The following is a 19,672-nucleotide window of genomic DNA, read 5'->3' on the forward strand; positions in this document are numbered from 1 at the left end:
TAATTATAAAACCCCGTTTGTAAGACAAGTACGACGAGGGATAGTATCATATAAGTATATATTAATTAAATACTGGCTTCTTGGTTGGCCCGTGAAATAAAATATCCTCACCTTATAATGTGAATTTTTTTACTCCAACTATGAAATCTCATCAAAAGGTCTTTTGCATCATTCTCCCTTGAACAGCGCTACAGCCCTTTCTTTCAAGTTGAGCATGCGGGGGTCGGAGCAAAACCGCCCCCGGGATGCCCACCAGCACAAGTGATCCTCCGCAAAGGAGCATTAAACTTCAACACTCAACAGCAGCCCCAAGGTAACACCACCCCCAACATCAACAACCCTATCTGAAATAAGAAACGATGGCAGAGAAGATATCCCCTTGAAAATAATTCTCCAGGGACTAAATCGGTACTATCTTCTTGATATTACTCACGCTAGTGAGATACACCAAGTTGCTGGTTATATAGCACAATCCAAAACAGAAAGGGAAGAAAAAACTGATGTTCTTGATATCTATTGAATTGATTAAAAAATTATCTTTTGGATTTGATATACAAGATGACAGATCCCCAAAGCTCAGTCTGTGTTAAGAGTACAACACTAAATACAAAAGTATCAACAGTGCATAGGGCTGGTTTAATCAGCCAGAACTAAGTTTCCAAAGGAGTTGCGCAGGGAGCCAGTGTTTTAGCGCGTAGGTTAACACCTCCACCCCTCACTGATAAAGAAGGACCTCTCACCGGCCCATCTCTGCTCACAAGATTGGAGTCGAGGAATACAACTACTACTGTAATGTCATCATGGAAATGGCGGCGGACACCACGGTCAATTTTCTTCAAATCTGAGTATCTCATCTCTCTTTTTTTGGCTGCTTCATGCAAGGCAGCTTTGACCAGTCTCCGAGCACTTCCCTGCTTAAAAAAATAAAGTGTGCAAGACATTATCTCACCTCACTGTCTGATGCTATGTCTCTACTTTATAGTGTTTAATTCCACTTAGATTATTAATGTTAATGGAAATTGAACATTCAAGACATTTCATTCTAAGTCTAGCTTTTGTTCAGCTTACTTTCCAAGGCTATAAATATGTATTCTGTAGAACTTTTATGAGGAAAACTCATCAGCATGACATGATGGAATTTTTTCAAAAAAATATGCAAGACTCTGGTTTCAAATCTGAACAGAATGCATAAATAAATCATAAATAAATTATTAATGAAACAACTTCAAAAGGAATGGGAGAGTAGACAAGTTACAAAAAAGTTAAATGGTTCTAAATATGATATCATTCTCCAGAATTTGACAAATCCGTGTTAACTATTAAACACTAAACAAAATGGAGACAACCATTCAGTTTATTAGATTAATATCTTACACTGCGAGGGTGATTTTGAACTATGTTAACAGCATCCTGATTGCTAAGGTGTTCCCACAAACCATCAGAAGCGAATATGAGGAACTGATCATGCTGTTGAAGTTCATGGACAGAAATAGATGGCTCAGAGCTCAAAATTGGTCTGCTAAAAGGTTCACGAAGACGAAACTTAGCATACAAAGGTTCCTTGTTAAATTCTGCCCTTTTGAGATATACATCACCAATTGATCGAGAAACCTGAAATACAAGATTTTCATGATCAAGAAAGGGGAGGAAAGCCATACCATTAAGACAAAACTTAGCATACAAAGGCTCCTATCATTATGTTTCAAGGTAAAATAAAATTTAATTTGGCACCATAGATTTGGCTCAGTTCCACTTTGGTGCCTTAAGAATTAAATGTTAACAATAAAGTGGTCAAAAGTTTTAAGTTATTAGTACATTGGTATCCTACTGTATCAAGTCATTAATTCTTTGACAAAATCCTTTAGAATTTGCCCTAAATAGGTGATTTCCTCGCTAAATCCTGAATTTTCTATGCAATGAAAATTGAAATCCTTTCCTTGAGCCAATTGGAATACCAAACCGGATGCCCACAACACAACATACCCTAAATTTTCCCTCAAAGTGGAATTCTTATTTTTGTACCTGAATTCCTGTGTTCCCAATGACATCCCTAATTTCCTAGACATTGAAAATGGAAATCCCTCCTCTAATAAATTGGATCCCCAATTTGACACAAATGACTACATCTCCAAATCTTTCCCATCAAATAGAATCTTTAATAGGACATCAATCAATTTTGCCTTGAATTCCTCATTTCCTTAGAATTCCAAATTTTGTACTAAGTGAAGACCCGAGTTACTCCCTTGACCAATAAAAATCCCGAATTTACAATATCTTAACCCAAATATTCCCTGGAACAATATCTCTAATTTTCGCTGATCTCCAACTATATTCTAGCTGATATTCACTTACACCATTTCAAATATTGCTTAGGCTAAGCCAGCCATAATACCTTATACCACATTATTCCTTCTGATCCAGAAAAAGTGTCAATGATCTCATAACGCCCATTTCAATCCAGAGATTCAAAAGTTGAACATTGATTCTAAAGATATTCATTCAATTGACATCTTTCTAGAAGCTGCAGATGGGAAAAACTGGATGCCTCATGCCACAAAAATGGGTCCGATCAGCAAGCATCCAGCAACTCTGCCAGTCCATAGCTTCACTATATTCTTAAGGGCGAAAGATGTTCCCATATGTTGACCTGCCAATTTTTTACTTATACCCGCTCCAAGACCATGATTTTTTATTGGAAGTTAGATCTTAGATAAGTGACTCCTAATTTTCAGTCCCAAGAATTATCCATTTAATATTTTGCATGAATAATGCATTCAATTAAGTTCCCCCAAATCTTAAAAAGGGTAGCTTCCAGTGTTCACATCATGTCATCCACAATCAGAAGGATAAAGTTAAGTGCAGTGGCAAAAAATCTTTGGCAGTTGTAGATGATCCAGGAGGTTCAAAGTAAACAGCCTACTTTGAGTGGACAGGAAAAAGGTTGACACGTACAGAAGTATATCATGTACTAGCATCTAAACTATCAGAAGTTGGCTTCGACGACATACACAGCTATAATTATACGACAGGCACTGCTTCTGCCTCCACTCTCGTCAACAAAAGAAAAACATAAAAGAAAACGTAGTATATGATAAAGATGATACAAGAGATACTCTGTGTAAATCTTGAGCATACCAAAGTCACTTCCAAATCTCATAACACAGTTAAAAACCACATATTATAAATATATTTGCCAACCTAATGACAAATGCCCTCAAAATTTCCCATTCTTACGAGAGAAATAAAAACTCGAGTCAACAATCACTGCCCATGATGAGACCTAAATAAATGCACAATTGTGAACCAAACATGCCAATCTATAGATAACATGAACAACTGGGATCAGATGAAAAGCCATCAAAATCACATAAGATTACATGAGAGGGAGGATATATCATATACAAACTAAATTGGACAATAGCGACTAGACAAAAAGATGGAATAGATTGGGGGAAAATTGAGAATTCCCTTTCCTTGTTAATATAAAATATCAATCATCAAGATTCACACATAGAACTTACCTGTATCAGACCCTTCACGCGCCATACGTTGTGCTTTAAAACCACGATTTGCGAGTCATCTGGATGCAAAGAATGCATCTCTTGTCTCACAGATTCAATGCTCACGTTATGCTCTGAAGATAGTTGGATTGCCAGAACCTCTCCAGTCGCTCTGACAGCCCTCCCAAGCACAGCACGGGAATCGCCCAGGTTAGCAATGTAGAGGGTACCACTACAAATTACACCAACCAAACAGCATGATCCCACAACAGCAATTTGGGGATTTATAGGCCAACGCTTGCTAACAAGGGATACAAAACCCTCTTCCGTTGCTTGGTATGCTTTTTGTATTACATCCACTGACATGGACTGCTGCTCAGAAGTGAAACCTGAATATGCACGCATCAATCGTATAATTAGACGGGAACGAAAATTCAGTTCCATAAGAGCATCAGAGTTTTATCGCATACGTTTCAGGTGTTGGAAGAGATTATCACAAATGTAACGTGATGTCTCAGGTCCACCGTGACCGTCATATACTCCAATAAAGGTCCCATGGGGGCCAGTCTCAAGCAAGCTAAGGGGACCAGTCTCTATTTGGCTCTGATCCTCAAGCAAATTGTTGGCTTGTACAACAGCCATCGAAAATTCACCAGCTAAGTGCTGGCCAGCGTCTTTGTACCAAAGTAATCCCTCCTGCCGACCAGACACATCTGAACCTTTGTGGACATATTGGTCCGAGGATGGTCGCCAACAGGCGCTCAGAAAGTCCTTCATCTTTGATAACATCCCTCATTTCACCCAAGACCGCCCCAGAATCCTTCACATCCAAAACGGATGCAATACCGCTACAGTATAAAGCACCAGGGGCCTCCTCCCCTGCAGACTCACAAAGCCACTATCTGGAAAACAAGGGAGAATTTGAGTAAGCATAAACTAATAACCCAAATAACATAAACAAACGAGAAATCTGGCTTCAAGTTTCATCCGTCGTAGATTCACTGATAAAAGGAAGTGAGGGCCGGTGTTTAAAGCTCGTTCTTCAGTTCTAAACCTCAGAATCACGAGCCTTATACTAGCTTAAAGATAGCTAAAACAACAGAGCAAGGCGATTGGCCGGTCTAAAGGGCACCCAGATGGCAAATTTAGTAATGCCCCCAGTAAAGTGTAAATACCTATAATTCACCGGAATATGTGAATTCAATAACTTGCCACACAGGGTGGAAAAACAAATTGGAAAAAATAAAACAGAAACATAACCTACAAATGACAATACAATTAGGGTATTCGATCAGTTCTGGTCAGCTGCAGAAACATTCAGTTGAAAGCGATGGGGATCTAAACGAAACAGAACAATACATGTGGATGGAAAAGGGTTAGATCTATAGATCCATCAAATCAATCTGCAGGGGCGAAAGGGTTGTATATTGGCCGCTTCCCCACTTTTATCCCACTCCTCTTTTCTGTAACCGATATTGTTCGCGTTATGATGTGGGTAGCATGGAAGGTAGAAGACGAAGAGAGATAGGGATGACTGAGCAAAGAGCTGTCAATCAGGGTGATAGAACTGAAACTCTTCTCCTTTATCTCTGGGGTCTTTCTCAGCAGACAAGGCCCTTCCTATAAAGCGATGGCCGAAAGCCAGCAATGCATTTTGGCCACCATAGGCCCCACCCCTGTAACCAAGGAAATAGCAACTTAAACTGCTTCAGAAACGCAGCGAAAAGTGGCACGGTGATCATGGATTTTTATTCAGGCAAGTTAAATTTTAATTTTATTTTTGAGTTGTACTAATTTTTACTGGCTTGTCCATGAAATCAACACTCGGCATCAATTTCAACCCGAATATGGTTCCTTCTTCACAAAAAGATTAGCTTAAGTCACATTGTTAAGTTGATCATTCACAAGTAATAGGATTTTACACACATATATAATAAGAAAAATTAGAATCAATTATTAAATTGTCCTTGGAATAATAAATTATACTTGTTCTATCCAAAACTTAATTAATTAATTTGAGTAGATTAAATATATTAGTTAAATTAGTTTAACGTGATATGTTTTTTCTAAAACACTTTAACTTTTTCTTCTCCTTCTACTTACTTATTGTTAAAGGAATACCAATATGATTAATTTGAAAAAAAATAAAATAAATGAAATAGATTTTGCATAGAAGACTAACACCAACTTTTTAGATAAGTCCTAAATTAAAGATCGAAGGAGTATAAAAAAACGAGTTACATATAACAAAAATTAAGTTGCATAAAAAAAATAATTTGCATAAAGCATTAGGACTAACTTGAACACAGAAAAGATGAATTACACATAGTAAAAGATAGATTGTACACAGGAAAAATTTAGTCACATTAAAAAAAAAATTACACACAAGGAAAGATGGACTGCGCAAGAAGGAAAATGAGTTGTACAAAACTCTCAAAGATTATTTACCAGTTAATTTCTCGATAAGGAATTCATCCCAATTTTTCATATATAGTATTATTAGCATTAGATGTATAATAACTTATATGAATTATATGTATTGCACATAACATGAAAAGTAATTTATATTACTCGTTCGGCTTGTATGATCTTTTTTTTATTGTTGGCCAAAAAAAGATTTTTTTTTATGTGCATCTGGTATGCATTTCATTTTGAAAATTTTCCCCACCAAAACTAAGAGTTATTGGAGATTTTATTATATAAAGATACATGCAGTAATGTGTGTGTATTGATGTGCATTGATAGATTAGTTATATTATTAATATCATTAAAATCAATATAACATTAAAATATGAATTTCACAATAAATAGGAAAAATTAGGAAAAAGTCCCCTCTAAAAATTTTATTGTGAAAATGATCTGATAAATTAATAACTTATGCTCACCAATAAAATTATTAATGAAATTTTTTCCCAATTTATCTAAGCGGGGAAAATTGCAACTCTGAGAGCACCACCAAATCTATGTATTTATATATCAGTACAAAATTTTAAGAAAATACACTTTTAATATGTCACAGACTGAATTTACGTCATGTTTCATGCATAAAATATATTATTGGTCACTCCTTCGTTCACCTCTTGGCCACTTCCTGGTCCGCTTTGTGTTTTTTTTTTTTTTTTCCGGAAACCAATTACAGATAAAATGTCCATAACGCATAGCTAGAGTTACTTGAAACAAGTGAGATGAGTGGATCTGCTCAAATCCATGAAAATTAGGAGAATGAGGCTAAACTAAGTTAAAATACTCCTCTAGTTTTAAATGTAAAACACTTATACTAATGTGTATAAGAATATTATATTTAAGACCGGAAGAGTACTAGTTAAGTTCCGATAGCAAAACTTACATGACAAACAAAAGAATCCACTGCTCAGATATTAAAAAAATAATACTCCTCCGGTCCTTAATATAAGATCCATTTAACTAATTTGATTAAATTAAGGAAATTAGGTAAGTTAGTTAATTACAAGAAATATGACACATTTTTCCTAAAATACCATAATTATATTTCTTAATACCCTATCTTTCTCTTCTATTTGATTATGGTTGAAAGAGTATCCATAGGGGTAATTTAGAGATAATTGATAAATATGAGAAATGGGTCTTATATTTAAGATCAAAACCAACTCACTAATTGAATCCTATATTAAGGATCAGAGGAGTAGTAATGTTTATGATTTTGCTGATCGTTGCCTAACGTTTAACAGATCACTGTTGCCTTGCACGGGGCCTTCTCAGAACTCCATGCAGATAATTCACTCTGCTAATAAACATATTGTTTGATAAGTATTACCTCTTTTGATTTTTAATACTGGAATTAGTTAACTAATTTAAATTAATTAAAAAATTAATTAATTATAGTAAATATGATATGATCTCCCTAAATAATCATATCTATATAACATTAGATTGTCTATTAATTTATAGATTAGAATAATTAATTAACTATAGCACATATGATATGATCTCCCTAAATAATCATATACATAACATTAGATTATATATTAATTTATAGATTAGATAAGTTAATCTAAAAATAATAAATATAATAGATAATATAGGCTGAAATCTTATACTTGGGGCCAAGTGCAGTCCTCCAATTTATTGTATTAACGAGAGCAATAATCATTTGGTGGTCAATGATAAAACAAAATTAAATTGGAGAAACAATCCCCAAATAAGGGATGTGTAAAAATCTAATGGTTTGATTCAACATTCCAACTCAAGATTATTCAGTCTAATGCAAATAAATAATATGTTAAAATCAGACTAGACTGAATTAGACTAGTTGGTCAAGTCAGATTAGATTCTAGACCAAGTGGTCAGACCACTTGGACTAGCCTGGTCCAAGTGATTTTTAAAAGAAAAAATTGTAATTTTGAATGTTGTTTTGTATTATTATTTAATATTGTTGGAGGATTCTTGCGGATTTGTAATTAAGTTTTAATGTTTTGGGATGATTTTTATGTGATTATACCTATTTTTTATGGCTTCTCATTGAGCACTGTGTGTTTATTGGTGTAATGTAATCTAAACCATTAAAAATCTATTACGAAAGGTTCAAGATTTAAATTTTTTTCAAAGGAAGTGTTAGTTATAAGATTATCTTTATTTTAATTTTTGCATCCATTAAAATCAACATTAATTAAGATATATAAATTATTTAAGTTCGATATAGACTATCTAAAATTAATCTAAATGGTATAAATTAAGATGAGCACCCCATGCTCATCATTTTGGTGAGCATGGAATGTACTCCTATTTTTTATTGTTCTAATTACATTTCTCGGCTTGAAATCTTAGTTCTCCTAAAAAAATCTCAAAAAAAAGAAAATTAAAGCCCCTAACTACTTGGATCAACTCAATGTGATCTCCAGTTACTGCTGAACTAGACTCAATTACAAACTTAAAAACCCAATTTTTTTTTTTTGGCTACAAAAATTTTAGATAAGGGTTCAAGCTCAATCCAAATTAAAAGCAGGACACTTAAATAACTCTTTTTAAGTGATGTCAGTGTTGAGCAGAGCAAACCTTCATAAACACCATGATACCTCCCCAAATGCTGTAATGGGAAATCAAACCCTTTTTCTTTTTTAGTAAGGGAGTGTAGTTCATGCTGTTGAACTCACTCACAATGGGTACAAACCTTTAAAAACAAAATCAGCCTTCAAATTGGGTTTTGATCTGATCTGATCTGTTGTTCTGTCTATTGCGTATTGCTGTCCCAACACCAAGAGCGGGCTAATTTATTATTTATTGGTTTGATGGACAGGCATGTGTTCCCAGTGCATGCAGGCTGCGGCTACTTCTACCTTTTTCCTGAAGCGGCTACTTCTACTTACATATACATAAAACCACGATAAGCCGTCAAATGAAATTGGAACGTGCCAATTAGTTAAAAGCTGCCTACCGATTCGCTAATGGCAAGATTTGCATTCTCTACAGTTTACACCATACTTACGAACACCCATAATCATATCAGTCAAATCTTTTAATAGTAACGTACCCAAATCATCCATACAGGTGTCACGTTATAAATGCTATTCTTTGCTAGCTATTCACGATTATAAAACAATCAAGGTAAAAAAAAAATACGATTATAAAACAATTGCAAGTGTAAATTATTCACTAGATTAATTATCTTTTTTAATGGGAAATAGCGGTTCACGCGTTCGGCAATTAAAAAAAAAAAAAGCTATTGTGAGTGGTGCCTAACTATGTGCGTGCGAGTATAATTTTTGTTAATGTGACTGTTTATTTTAATGGTTAATTCGATTAAAATTAGCTGAATTTTTTTTTTCATGTGAGTATTTAGATTTGAGCACTGCCAAGAATGTAGACTAATTAAATGTTTTCAGTCAGTAAAAAATACATTAAAGCAATAATTCTATGTGATTAAACCTTTTCACCCCATCCTCTTGGTTAATATGTTACTGTTTCTTGCATGCTATAGTAGAAGTATAGAATATTGGGGTTGTCAAATATTGTGCTCAGTGTCACGGGGCCGGATGCGCAGCTGCCAAGTACCACGCGCCTACCGAGTCATGATTATCAGTAAAGATTCTAATTATAAGATTTTATTTGTAATATATAATAAAAATCTATAATTAGAATTAGAGGTAGTATATCACAAGAAAGAGAAACTACCACTATTGTCAAACTCGCGAGTTGATTCTCCGAGTTTAACGTTTTTACATTTTCAACTGATAAAATCGTGTCGACTCGTTTTTAAACTCATAATAATTATAAATTCGGTTAAACTTACAAGTTTATTTACCGAGTTTACCGTTTTCACGTTTTTAGCTTACAAAATTGTATTAACTCGCTCTTAAACTCGTGCTAAATTTTCAAATTTGATTATATTTAGTGACTTTATATATGAATTTTATAGAAATTTTTTTGTTAAATATGATAAATTATGAACATTAATTGATATAATTCTAATTATTTAAATTTAACATATATTTAAATGAAATTGTTTTTATTTTTTATATATTAATTATTTGATTATATATTTTTAATACCAGTTTATTAATAAAAGTAAACTCTTACGAGTTTACGATTCAAGTTTACGATTCGAGTTTACATCATTATCACGATTTTGTTTAAATTTACGAGTTTGGCAACCTTGCAAATCACATTTAAAAATTCTTTAAAACACTAATTATAATTAAAGATCCTAAAATTTGAAAATTAGTTTAAAAAGTAAAATTATCAGTTGAAATTAAATCTCCCGTGTTTATTAGCGTTATTGGTTTACTTTTTTTTTTTTAATACTCATGCCTTTTCATTTTAATGCTCATCTTTAATATTTTTAGAATATTGATGCCTTCAGCATTTAGTTTAGATATTTTCAATACTTAATGGCCAGACAAATTTCCAATAATTATTTTTAATATTTTTATTGAAAATAATTAAAGGGAAGTGCAGAAAATTTGAGAGATAATATTGAAAATATTAAAAATATAAAAAAAAATTACTTAAAATATTAAAGATGAAATTTCCAATAAAAATTGATGATCCTTAATTAAATTTTTAAAAGGTTATTGTCTAAATTTTTCTTTAAAATTGTTCAAAATAACTAGTACTACCTCCGGTCCTTAATATAAAACCTTATTTGACTTTTATTTTGTTCCTAAATATAAGACCCCAATCTATTTTGTCTCTCATATTTATGTATTTTTTTCCAAGGTAGTCCTTCTAATGATGATAGTTCTAGTTAATACACTTGATTAGTAATGATATTTTGGGAAAGACAACACCTATTTAGGACAAATAACTAACTCAAATTGCTTCTTTAATCTCCTCAAATTAGTCAACTGACTCTTATAATTAGGACCGGAGGTAGTAGTTTAAGAAAATATTTTTTTTGCCAAATAAAAAGAATTAATGTTGGGAAAAGGCGTTTTTTTTGGGGGGGGTTAATTGTAGGGGGAAACGGGGATCAAGCCTGTGGGGGTAAATTCTCATCCTGAAAGTAATTTCTAGATTCCTTCTATGACCTGGGTCGTCTGCGAGAATTCCATCTATGTCCTCAGTCGTCTTCCCCTGCCTCGTCTCTCCTCGACGAATTCTCATCGTTGAAGAAGCCATAACTTTACGATTGTTCCTGCAAAAGCCGAAATCGTGTGCTCTAAGAACAGAATTCAATTTGGACTGGAGTCAATTCGCCTTATATTCTTGAAGTTTAGATTTTGCTAGTATAAACCCTAGTTTTTTTTCAAGTGCATCGTCCTGTCTCTGCCGTTCGCTGTCATTCCATCGGTATTCTGTATGGAGGGGCCCCTGCCTCTGCCGCCATCCTCTGGCGACGATGGGGACCTGGATGGCGCGTGGTACGGCAACATACAGTACTTACTGAACATATCGGCGATTGGGGCTTTCTGCTGCCTACTGATTTTCATCTTTGTGAAGCTACGCAGTGACCACCACCGAATGCCGGGACCTGCTGCTCTTGTCAACAAGCTTCTTGCCGTTTGGCACGCTACAGGTCGTGAAATTGCTCGCCATTGCGGGGCTGATGCTGCCCAGTTTCTTTTGATCGAAGGTGGGAGTTGCGCAGTTCTTTTGTCCATTGCGGGCTTGGCTGTACTGCTAATTCTTCCGCTTAATATTTATGCCGGGACTGCTGTGTTGGATGACCAATTCTCGAAGACTACTATTAATCACATCGAGAAAGGTTCGGTTCTACTTTGGGTACATTTTCTTTTTGCGGTGGTGGTTGTTGTTTTGGTTCATTTTGGTATTTCCTCTATCGAAGAGAGGTTAAGGATTACTAGATTTAGGGATGGATATGGTAATCCAAGTGACCCTACTGCGAATTCCACTGCCATATTCACTGTAATGGTGCAGGGTCTACCAAAAAATTTAGGAGATGATAGAGTTGCATTGCGGGAGTACTTTCAATATAGGTATCCAGGGAAGGTTTATAAGCTAATTGTGCCTATGGATTTGCGTGCTTTGGATGATTTGGCAGCCGAGCTGTTGAGAGTAAGGGATGAAATTTCATGGTTGGTGGCAAGAATGGACTCTCGCCTTTTGCCAGATGATATTGAAGTTGATGGAAATGCTCAGGGTACTTCTTGGGGTTTAGGGAGTTGGGTGGTTTACTCTTGGAAACGGTTACGGGACATATTTTCGGGCATTCTTGCTAGATTTGGCTACACTGATGAAGAGAGGTTAAGAAAATTGCAAGAATTAAGGGCTGAATTGGAGACTGAATTAGCTGCCTATAAAGAAGGACATGCACGCAGTGCTGGAGTTGCCTTTGTTATGTTTAAGGATGTGTATACTGCTAATAAAGCAGTCCAGGATTTTCAAAATGAAAAGAGGAGGCGAATTGGGAAGTTCTTTTCTCTCATTGAATTACGTCTTCAAAGGAACCAGTGGAAAGTTGAGCGCGCTCCATTGGCAACTGACATTTACTGGAATAACATGGGAACATCGAAGCTCTCACTGAAACTGCGGAGAGTATTTGTGAATACTTGCTTATTATTGATGCTCTTATTTTTCAGTTCTCCCCTTGCTGTGATCAGTGCTGTTAAGAGTGCTGGGAGGATCATCAACGCTGAAGCTATGAATAATGCTCAACTGTGGTTGGCTTGGGTACAAAGCTCTAGCTGGCTTGCAAGCATTGTTTTTCAATTCCTGCCCAATGTCATCATATTTGTAAGCATGTATATAGTAATCCCATCGTTTCTTTCTTATTTCTCCAAATTTGAACGCCATCTTACTGTATCTGGGGAACAAAGAGCTTCACTTGTGAAGATGGTTTGCTTCTTCCTTGTTAATCTTATTCTCTTGAGGGGTCTCGTAGAATCATCCTTGGAGAGTACGATCCTAAAGATGGGTCGGTGCTATTTGGATGGAGAAGATTGCAAGAGGATTGAGCAATATATGAGTGCATCATTTCTGTCAAGGTCATGCCTTTCGTCTCTTGCATTTCTGATCACAAGCACTTTCTTGGGTATATCTTTTGATCTTTTGGCTCCTATCCCTTGGATCAAAAGGAAAATTAAAACCTTCCAGAAGAATGACATGCTTCAGTTAGTTCCTGATCAAAGTGAAGAATACCCATTAGAGCATCAGGAAATTGATAATCTTCAGAGACCTCTGATGTCACAAACTACTTATGACACCCCCACACTGAATGGGGATAATCTGGAGGGACAAGATCTTCTTGTCTATCCAATGACTGGAAGCTCACCTGCACCGAAGCAGCAATTTGATTTTGCACAGTACTATGCATTTAATTTGACAATATTTGCACTTACTCTGATATACTGTTCTTTTGCTCCAATTGTGGTCCCTGTTGGTGCAATTTATTTTGGGTATAGATATGTGGTTGACAAGTACAACTTCTTGTTCGTATATCGAGTTCGTGGTTTTCCTGCTGGCAACGATGGAAGGTTAATGGATACTGTCCTGTGCATCATGCGTTTCTGCGTTGACTTATTCCTACTAGCGATGCTTCTATTCTTTTCTGTCCAAGGTGACTCTACCAAGCTGCAAGCCATATTCACACTTGGACTTTTAGTCTTGTATAAAATATTGCCTTCTGGTAATGAAAGTTTTCCCCCAACTCTCTTGGAGTCCATTCAAACAATTGACAACATCGTGGAGGGGCCCGTTGATTATGAAGTGTTTTCGCAACCAAGATTTGATTGGGATTGCTACCATGGGTAACTCAAGCTTTAATAGGTCTATTCCACTTGTGCAGAGCTTAGTTTTTTCCCTTTTATATTTCAAGGGGGTTTGGGAGTGGAGGTTTCAAGGGTGAGCCCCCCCCGCCAAAAAAAAAAATGGAAATAGCTCCTTTTCATATTTTATTGTAAACATGTTCATGACAGTCAATTCCCCCACCTCCCCTTCCCGGCGCAAAAAAAAAAAAGAAGAAGAAGAAGAAGAAGAAGAAGCTCTTCATGCTGCATATCTTCTGATAGTGGATCCTTGTATGGGACTTTTAGATTTCGATCTGCTGCAACTGTCCGAGTAGCATTTCCTGCTGCAATTTGGGTGGCAAATGGATCCTCCTTGCTGTATCCTTGAATTCTCAAGAAATCGTTTGCTTGGTCAGTTTGTTGAATCTTAATATTTAGGAATTAAGAATTGGACCATTCAATATTTGTGTTAGCCTCTAGGCTTCTTGTTAAATTGAGCCCTTTAATTCTGCTCTGTCTAGTCCAATATTACTCTCAAGCCAAGTTGGTAGTAGGCACAGTTAAGCTTAGTGTAAGCACTTAAATAAGCCAATCTAAACAAGTACTTAAGTTCAAAACTGGTGCAAGTTTTGAAGTGTTACCGTGCGTCTGAACGTGCATATGACTTGAATTGAGGAGGTTTAACTCAAACGGATTTGTGCGCCGAGTCTGCCAATGGGTTTTAAAAATATGTTATGCCATCTCAAATTTAAAAAGAAATAAATTTCAAACTAAAAGTCAACAGCTTTATTATCATCTTATAAATAAGAAGTTGTACGCACTGAGAGCGCGCGCACATCAACAGCAATTTCTCTTTTTAAATAAAAAGGCATGGAACAACCATAGAGGCAGCAAAAGAAATAGAGTTTAAATACTAATTGCTCTGTTTTATCTTAATCCAATCAGTTCTCTACACCTTAAAGAAGGATTAGAGAACGAAACAGAATGCAAAACGAGGTTGTGGGATCAACTGCAAGTTGTATGAAAGAAAGACATCGAACTTGTGCGCTTGCTCGTAATCGAGTTTTCCAGTGTCCCAAAACCTTTAAAGCACAGGACTATGAATCATTCATATATCAAAACCACAGGCTTATGATTAAAACATAAGGAAATAGAAAAACGAAACCCTTTTAATACTGGTATAAGTGAAAGAAAGGTTTCAAGGATGATGAAACGTAGGAATTCACAGGGGCCAGGATGAATTAAAGGCGCAAGAGAAATGAAGGAGATCAACAACGCCATCTGGTTAAATACCATTCCCAAATTCACCCTCGCTCACGCAAAAGCTCTCTTTCCTGCTTATACATGGCAGAAAATCCAATGTCCTATGGCCCTGTTGATCATCAATCTTGTCTCTCATGGAATTCCCTTTTAAACATGTGCCGATCTTTCAATATATCCACTACTCCTCACTAGAACCATTGCAATGAAAGATGAAAATAAATTGAACTGAAAGTCACAAGATCACTTGCTCCTTCCACTTGTGACGTCGATATTAAGAAGAAAGGCAATGATATAAATATGCCTAAACATACAGTAAAGAGCGACTTTGTACATTCCAGTTCAGAAAGAAACAAAGTTGGATCAGGTGAGTATAATCATCAACATTGCCTTTTATGCAGCTTCTGATTTGTCATTCTTTTTGCCTGCCACAGTCAGAAGTGGAGTTCTTCCTATGATTCCCAGAAAGGTGTGGGCTCTACAAGAGTTCAGATTAGTGGTTAAACAAAAACTTACATTGAAGAAGACAATGGAAAAGATAACTTCATTCTCAATGGTTTCTGGTTAATTAATGGGTATGTTTATGATTGCAGAACTTAGATGGGAAGGAAGCAGCATGTAGTGGATGCTCACCTTGTTACTCAGGCTCGCCCCCAGGCCGAACAGGAGACCCAATGGTTCGTGACCTGGCGTTTCTTCATTAGGTGAAACTTGTTTCACCATTTATCTCGTGATTAATTTAGCCTCTCCAATGTGGTTCTCACAAACGGGAAATCAGGTCTTCCAAAGCCAACAATTCATTAAGCAGCGAAAACTGATCAACTTTTTGAGGATTATATGTTGAAGACATATAATTGATACAGAGCATGTTTCCGTTATTTCGTAATATATTGCGAGATGCTTATACTGTATAAATACATGCAATAGTCTTCGTTGTATGCCAGTTTTGCCTTTCTCAAGTCAATTCTTATCAGTGACTCAGCAGACGCTGGAAAAGAATGAGAATCGCAGAATTAAAGGTCGTTATACATATAAATATTTTTTCTTAAGTTATTTTTGGTTTTTAATACATAAAGTGCCTCTAGCATTGGTTTTTAATCAAAACAAAAGTAAAGCCAAATCAAATGCTGTGATCACTGCCAGTTCAGCTTGCTTTAGATCAAAAGGCAGGTGGGAAGGTGGTACGTCTGTTTCGATTTGTTGCGGGTTAATTTTGAAGAGTTTGTGAAGAAAATATGGAATGGGTCCACCGAGGGGTCATGTAGCTACTGTGGCTACGTTCATTGAAGCGGCATTAAATAGTGGAACAAAGAGCTGACAGAAGGAAGAGAAGCTTAATCAGAGGCTTGATGGGATCAATAGCACTGGCAAATCGAAAAGAATTCTGGTAATCTAGAAGACTTGCAAAGAAAGTTTTGGGGAGAGACGGGAAGAAACTACACTACAAGATGATCTGATTTGGGCACAGAAGGTTAATATCAGCCGGTCACTATTTGGAGGACGTCGAGATCGAGGAAGCCACTTTTGGAACGGGAGCATTGAAATATCCTGGTCCTGATGGACTTATATTGGTTGTTCTGTTGTGGAATTCTTAAAGTGCATTTTCAAAGTCGCCATGGAGGATCAGAGAGATCGAGAACACTGAGATTGTCCTTATTTCCAAGAAAAAACACCCTGAATCTCCCGAGGATTTCAGACGTACGAGTCTACTTGTATACTCAATGACATATATAAGGCCGTTATGAAGATAAATGCGAATAGAATGAAGACATTTCAGCGTAAGATGATCCATGGCACAGGATCTGCGTAAGCTGATCGTATCCATGCAGTTTGTCCCGGGAAGGCACAAGATACAAAATGTTATCGTTTCTGAAGAAATGATCCATGGCTGCTATGAATGATTTAGAGAAGGCTTATGAAAGGAGTTTCCAAGCTATAATACGTTTGAAGTTGTTCACCATTGTATGTCTTACTCAGATGAAAATTGGAAAATTGAGTTTCTTTAATATGTGTGTGTGTGTGTGTGTGTGTGTGTGTCATATGCTAGCTAATGCGGGGAAGAAGAAATGAAAGAGTTTATGAGGGTAAGATCGAGAAGTCTGAATAATACCCTTGCAGACAAGAGTGGCACTTCAAAGCACGGAAACGACTTGCGAAAAGAGCATAATGACTACAATATATTAATGGTTTGCAACCAGAATTTGGGTTGGGTGAATCTAAATGTAGATGGAGTTCAATTCATTCCATCTTTTTTCTTTTTCTTTGTTGGGGGGTTGTTACGAGTTCAATTCCTTCTTTGTTTAATTACATTGTAGGATATGCGGTGGGGTCATTAGAGATAATGAAGGCAGATTTGTGTGGGGTTTCATGCGTAATCTTGGATCTGCAAATCCTCTCACGGCTGAACTATCACTATGGACCCTTTTGCTTGTATTGAACCATGCTTGGGATGATGGAGCCAGAACAGTTTCTTGAGTTCGACCCTTGAAGACCCCCAGAACTTTTTAATTCATTGACACACAATTCATAGATGCCTCCTTTTAGCGTTGAATGAGAGAATTTTACAATGGACTTCATTTTGTTAAACGAGATAACATGTAATATTTCCTAGAAAACTCAGTTCCGTGTTAAACATGATCCAACCCAACCATTTGCTTTGTCATGATAATTATATACTCCCTCCGTTCCTTATTATAAGAGACATTTGATCCTTATAGTATGTTCCTATATATAAAAGACATTTAAAAGTTGTCTCTATTTTTTTGTATTGATTTCCTATTTTATCCCTATTTATTTTGTCTCCAACTCATACTCTCTCCTCCTCCCACTTCTTTTTCTTTTAATAATTTAATAATTCTCTCTCATACTCTCTCTCTTTATTAATGGGGGCATTGTTAAAAAAAAATTATACTTTTTACACATTAATTGTCCCCAACTAATTTTAACTATTTTTTTGATTAACGTGATTTGGTTATTTGTCTCTTATAATAAGGAACGGAGGGAGTATTAAATTAAAGAAGGCGTGTTCTTTATATATATTAGGAAAAGAACCGTAAGATATTATAATGTTGACAAACGCTGTCTCAATCGTGAATCAAAAAATAGGGGAGTTGCCAGGGATGATGACGCTGTAACAGTTTGTTGTTTAGTTGATGCAGAATGTGACGAGTGAGTGAGTTAGGTGTTAATTAGGTGAGGCTAATTAAAGCCCCGTGTGGTGAAGGCTTTGATGGCGGATTCCAAGATCTGAATCATTCAGCACAGCGCAACGAGTCAAAACGTGACGGCCTTCTAGAAGCAAAAACTGGGGAGCAAACTGACCCTCGCAAACGTCCAACGTTGGGATATCAAATGTCAAAGGAAAATTTAACCGAGAGGGAGAAAAAGCTTGCACGCTGACGGGTCAAATAGCTCAAGAGTACGACCAAATGGATGATGAGAATGGTTTTGATACGCTGGATTGGGAAGCAAGTGGGTGGGGCTTGCCTCTTTTGGTTCTTCTCCTCTCCTTTCATTTATGTTTTTCACATTTGGGGGTTGAAAAGGAAAACAGAGTAAGAACCAACCAACGTCCCTCTCCCGGAAACTTCCTCTTGATGGCCTAACCACGCAACCCCACCCTTCAAACCCCTGACTTTTCGGGGTTGGAAATCGAAACTAGAAGTCATGGCAACTCTGTCATTATGCTTTCTAACTCGGCACCTTCTTCCATCAAATTCAGCCACGCGTACGTTTAATATGTTGAGTTCCTCAAAATTATTTAATAATATAATAATACCGCAGAATGTTTTGTTAAAACTTGATTGAAAGAAGAAACGAAGGACGACATGGTTGACCGACAAGGCACTAAATTAAATTAAATGACGATGCTGAGGAGGGCAAAGCGTTCACAAAACAAGAAATGTTAGCCGGCCAGAGGCGCAAGTGACAGATGAGGAGCCACGTGGCAGGGGTGAGTAAGACGCAACCACAAAACTCCGCCGCTATTTTTAATTTAGATGTAGCTTAACCGCGTGTGCTCTTTCCTTAGAAATGAAAGGAAAACGACATCGCTTTGTGGTGACGGCGACCTCAGACGGGGCAGTTCACAGATCTCGACAGGTGGTTTCTTCTGTTGCCCCCCACATCAGCAGATGATGGCGTCAATTTCCTTACCCCACCCGTAACCACCGGAACGCCTCCTTTTTCACTTTATTTTGCATTCATACATAACCCACCCCCCTTTTTTTCCGAGGAAAAAAACACTTTTTTAATTAAAAAAATGATATATATTTATATTATAATAAATAATTAACTTAATTAATTTTTTAATTATATTTAATATTGAAAAATTATAATTTTCTACTATCCTTATTAACCTTATTATTTGAAATTGAAACTAAGTATCATATATCTTATATTTACATAAATTTAAAATTATTGATACTATTCGTAATTTATGATAGTACGGGCTTTATATTTTTGATGTTTTATATTGAATTACTAATTGAATAATTCCAATACGAGTAACGTTTCGCTTAAAATTTCTGGTGATAAAATTCACAGCTATTGTGATGAATTAAATTAAGGAAGAATTGCAATCGAGTCTCATGAAAAAAAATAAATAACTAACAAAAAGTCCTAATGACAATTGATGAGTGAGGACTTATTATTTTTTACTATATAACTTGTTATTACAAATTGTTCGATTATCATTAAAATTTTATAGTAATTATGTTTATTTTTTAGGATTCTATTACAATTCTCCCTTAA

General features: G+C 36.0%; 2 protein-coding genes across 6 annotated transcripts; one reads left to right on the plus strand and one right to left on the minus strand.

Moving 5' to 3' along the window:
• Positions 1 to 392: 392 nt before the first annotated feature.
• Positions 393 to 5,115, minus strand: LOC114731541 (probable protein phosphatase 2C 60). 5 transcript variants are annotated; one of them, XM_028918742.1, is made up of 5 exons: positions 4,860 to 5,115; positions 3,971 to 4,402; positions 3,522 to 3,889; positions 1,375 to 1,611; positions 393 to 914 (listed from the first exon to the last, which is right to left on the minus strand). In XM_028918742.1, the coding sequence occupies exons 2-5, from the start codon at positions 4,287 to 4,289 to the stop codon at positions 651 to 653; spliced, it is 1,188 nt and encodes a 395-aa protein (XP_028774575.1). In that variant the 5' UTR covers positions 4,290 to 4,402; positions 4,860 to 5,115; the 3' UTR covers positions 393 to 650. The 5 variants fall into 5 exon arrangements, with proteins under 5 accessions (XP_028774575.1, XP_028774576.1, XP_028774573.1 ...); XM_028918743.1 differs by having other exon boundaries at positions 4,777 to 5,115; XM_028918740.1 differs by having other exon boundaries at positions 4,765 to 5,115.
• A 5,973-nt stretch (positions 5,116 to 11,088) lies between these two features.
• On the plus strand, positions 11,089 to 13,890 carry LOC114731538 (CSC1-like protein At4g35870). The gene has a single exon (XM_028918737.1). The coding sequence runs from the start codon at positions 11,274 to 11,276 to the stop codon at positions 13,683 to 13,685; it is 2,412 nt and encodes an 803-aa protein (XP_028774570.1). The 5' UTR covers positions 11,089 to 11,273; the 3' UTR covers positions 13,686 to 13,890.
• The last annotated feature ends 5,782 nt before the right edge of the window (positions 13,891 to 19,672 follow it).

Source organism: Neltuma alba, unplaced genomic scaffold (assembly GCF_004799145.2).
Source record: "Neltuma alba isolate B1F8T4 unplaced genomic scaffold, ASM479914v2 tig00012836_pilon, whole genome shotgun sequence".
In the NCBI taxonomy this organism is placed as follows: domain Eukaryota; kingdom Viridiplantae; phylum Streptophyta; class Magnoliopsida; order Fabales; family Fabaceae; genus Neltuma; species Neltuma alba.

What these genes read in the sequence shown, in the direction of transcription:
- LOC114731541 (XM_028918742.1), bottom strand. Translation starts at nt 4,289, where the DNA reads ATGTTATCAAAGATGAAGGACTTTCTGAGCGCCTGTTGGCGACCATCC. An exon ending in TCTCTTCCAACACCTGAAAC is followed by an intron (nt 3,890 to 3,970) that starts GTATGCGATAAA and finishes GTGCATATTCAG; the next exon opens with GTTTCACTTCTGAGCAGCAG. An exon ending in TTCAAAATCACCCTCGCAGT is followed by an intron (nt 915 to 1,374) that starts GTAAGATATTAA and finishes TATTTTTTTAAG; the next exon opens with CAGGGAAGTGCTCGGAGACT.
- LOC114731538 (XM_028918737.1), top strand. Translation starts at nt 11,274, where the DNA reads ATGGAGGGGCCCCTGCCTCTGCCGCCATCCTCTGGCGACGATGGGGAC.